Source organism: Juglans regia, chromosome 15 (genome assembly GCF_001411555.2).
Source record: "Juglans regia cultivar Chandler chromosome 15, Walnut 2.0, whole genome shotgun sequence".
Lineage (NCBI taxonomy): Eukaryota > Viridiplantae > Streptophyta > Magnoliopsida > Fagales > Juglandaceae > Juglans > Juglans regia.
The window spans coordinates 6,055,857-6,059,532 of NC_049915.1; the positions used below are offsets into that span (position 1 = coordinate 6,055,857).

Here is a 3,676-nt window from a genome sequence, read left to right on the forward strand (position 1 = left end):
CCCATTTGTGCCATAATAAACTTGTAACAACTTTTCACTAAAAACAGTCCACTCCGTTCCTAACCCCAAACCAATTTAGCAGCTGTGCCTTCAGGGAAAATCAAAACTTTGTTTATATCTGTCATCACCATTGGATTGAAGAGAGTTCTAATTTTTGGAAGATCCCATCCCCTTGTTTCCTCATCAATAGTAACAGCCACAACAGTCTCTCTATCTTGCACCGGTAACCTAAATTCTTGAGCCAAAGTCGTATGCCATGGAAGCCACTGTTCTGTCCATAACCGGGCAGTCTGTCCATCTCCAATCCGCCATTTACACCACCCCCCCAACCATTTCTTTGCTTCCCAAATACCTCGTCAAGTATAAAATGGGCAATTACCCAAGCTAGACTCCAAAAACTTTGTCTCAGAAAAATATCTAGCCTTAAGAAGTTTATATAACACAGACTCCTTATTATGAATTAACCTCCAACCTTGTTTTGCAAGAAGAGCAAGGTTAAAAATTCTGAGCTTCTTAAAACCCATACCTCCTCTAAACTTCCCTTCACACATATTGTTCCAGCTGATCCAGTGAATCCTTCTTTCCTTTTTTTTTTTGTCCCCACCAAAATCTAGTCATTAAACCTTCTAACTCTTCACAGAAACTTGTAGGTAGAAGGAAACAACTCATGGAATAGGTTGGAATTGATAAGGCAACAACTTTTAGTAAAATCTCCTTACCCCTTTGAGACAACAGTTTTTCCTTCCAACTTTACAATTTCTGCCAAACCTGCTACTTAATAGATTGAAAGGCCCCTGTTTTTTATCTATCCACAATTGGAGGCAAACCAAGATATTTCTCATACTGTTGTATTTCACCATTACCCCATAGCAACCGTATCTCTTCCCTTTTCTCCCTACCCACATTACTAGAAAAAACAATGGAAGCTTTTTCCTTATTAATTTTCTGCCCCGACACACTCTCATAAACTGATAGGACAGCTTGAACTCTCATATTCTCCTCTACTTCAACCTTACAAAAGATAGCACTATCATCGGCGAAGAGCAAATGATTAATGTGGAGAGCACCCCTACAAATTTTAATCCCAGAAATGTCCCTCCTTATACATGTTGCATTCAACAATGAAGTGAGCCCTTCAATACAAAGGAGGAAAAGATAAATGGGACAAAGGATACCCTTGTCTCAACCCCCTACTAGGGAGAATGGGTCCATTTGCTCCCCATTAACCAAAACAAGGAAAGTGACCGTTTGACCACAAAGCATCACCAAAGAAACAAATCCCACCTGAAATCCCATCACTTCCATCACCTTTTTAAGAAAACTCCACTCATCTCTATTGTAAGCCTTACTCATATCCAGCTTCAACGACATAAACCCTTGTTTCCCTTTTTTTTTTGTGCTTTAAAAAATGAACTAACTCATAAGCAATAAGCATATTATCGGTAATTAAATGACCAGGCACAAAAGCACTTTGACTTTCCCCAATAATACTAGGCAAAACAGATTTCAATCTATTGGATATAACTTTAGAGATCAGTTTATAGGCCACATTACAAAGACTAATGGGCCTATAATCAGAAACCACAGCAGGGTTTTTCTTCTTTGGGATGAGAGTGATGAAAGTATGATTAAGGGATCGAGGAAAAACACCTGAATTCAGTGCTTGCAAAACAGCTGCAAGGACAGAATCGCCCACCACATGCCAATATTTTTGGAAAAAAGCTGGGGACATTCCATCTGGACTAGGGGCTTTGGTGGGTTCATTTCAGACAAGGCACTTAGAACTTCAGCTTCGGAATATCTCTAACTTAGCCCCTCATTCATAGCTGGAGTAACTCTATCAACAAGAGACTCTAGAAAAGCAGAATCTCCACTTGGATTTGAACTTGTGAAAAGATTCTCAAAATATTGTAAGAGAACCCTATCCCTCTGCTCACCATATTGCCAAACCCCTTCCCCATCCTAAATTTTTGCCAAACTATTTTTCCTTCTCCTCTGAGATGCCTTCATGTGAAAATAGCTAGAATTTTTGTCACCATCTTTTAACCACAAAGCTTTTGATCTTTGCCTCCACATCACCTCATCCCTTTCCATCCATTTTTGCAACTCTTCTCTAGCCCGCTCATGGTCTTCTTTTTGTTCACCTACTGGATCCAAAGCATGCAACAATTCCATGCTTTGTCTTGCCAAACGTAACTGCTTTTGAACATTTCCAAACCAATTTTTATTCCAGCTTTGCAACTGACTACCACACTTCTTTGACTTGTCCATAAGATCGACCATACAACTCCCCTCACTTTTTCCCCTCCATGTGGACCTGATAATATCATCACAAGCCTGCTCTCCTATCCATATCTCTTCAAGTCTGAACTGTCTTCTACCCCTTATAACACCCCCTTCCCCTTCAGTATTGACCAAAATAGGATTATGATCGGAATAAGCTTCCACTCCATGTGTAACCGAAGCATTGGAATACTTATCCCCCCAAGAGACATTTGCCAATGCCCTATCCAATCTCTCACTAACACATTGAGACCCACCCCTCCGATTGCACCAAGTAAATTTTGACCCCCTAAACCCCATATCCTATAATGCACAATCATTCACCACATTCTGAAAAGCAAAAATTTGCCTATTCGGCAGTCCAATTTTTCATGATGATGCAAGAGTTCATTAAAATCACCAATTACTAACCAAGCTTCACCATTTTGCCTACCAAGAGTTCGTAACAAGTCCCAAGTTTTGTAACGTTGAGCAACTTCAGGAAAACCATAAATTCCAGTGAAAAACCAGGACCTGATACCAGAATCATATTCAATTAGTGCATCAATGTGACATTGAGAATAAGTAACAATTGACAAATTAACATCCCGACCCCATAACAAAGCAAGCCCTCCCTTCCGACCTCGACAATCCACCACCAAACAATTTGCAAACCCTAATTTAAACTTACATACCTCGAATTCATGAGCCTTCAGATGAGTTTCCCATAAAAATAGGACTTCAGGAGCTTCCCTCTTCACCAGATTGCAGAGAGCTCGAATGCCTCGTGGGTTCCCAAGCCCACGGACATTCCAGCTTAACAGCTTCATTGGGTGCGGCGGTGCTGGTCAACAGCCACCACCAATCTAGTTTTTGCCCTCTGAGTTGCCTCCATTGCATCTCCATCTGTTGTAATCGAACGCTTAACAGGTCTGCCATCTCCTTCCTCCTCTCTGGTTAAGACATTTCTTTTAATAGAAAGAGAAGGTCATTGAGATGCAGTAGACGTATTAATAGCACTCAAAGAATGGGGAGGGGTAGAAATAAACGACAGTCGTTTCCATTTTCTACTAGTAAACCCATCTGGTCAGTCCTTAGTCCCAGCACCCATCTCAACCTTATTACCGACCTGAACTGGCCCATTCAAAAGAAGCCCATCCCCATCTGCGGCCTTAGGAAGTCCAATATTCGAAAGCTGTATTCCCTCTTGATTCACCTCTCCCATAATTATAGGAATCTCCTCCGCAACGGTCCCTGATATCTCGCTTCCTGCAGCAACGTTCCCAGATTGCACGAATCCTTCCATAGGCATCACCAACATACGTTCTGTGGAAGTTACGAAACTATCAGACTTAGTAATCTCTATCCCCTTATATTTTGCCGAAACACCAGGAGCCGTTACACCAATATTTTC

General features: G+C 41.2%; 1 protein-coding gene across 1 annotated transcript; it reads right to left on the reverse strand.

Annotated features, from left to right (window-relative positions):
- Positions 1-1,962: 1,962 nt before the first annotated feature.
- On the reverse strand, positions 1,963-3,092 carry LOC108992324. Its single transcript, XM_018966857.1, has 3 exons — positions 2,954-3,092; positions 2,717-2,796; positions 1,963-2,586 (listed from the first exon to the last, which is right to left on the reverse strand). Exons 1-3 carry the CDS (start codon positions 3,090-3,092, stop codon positions 1,963-1,965), a joined length of 843 nt encoding a protein of 280 aa, XP_018822402.1.
- Between the last annotated feature and the right edge of the window lie 584 nt (positions 3,093-3,676).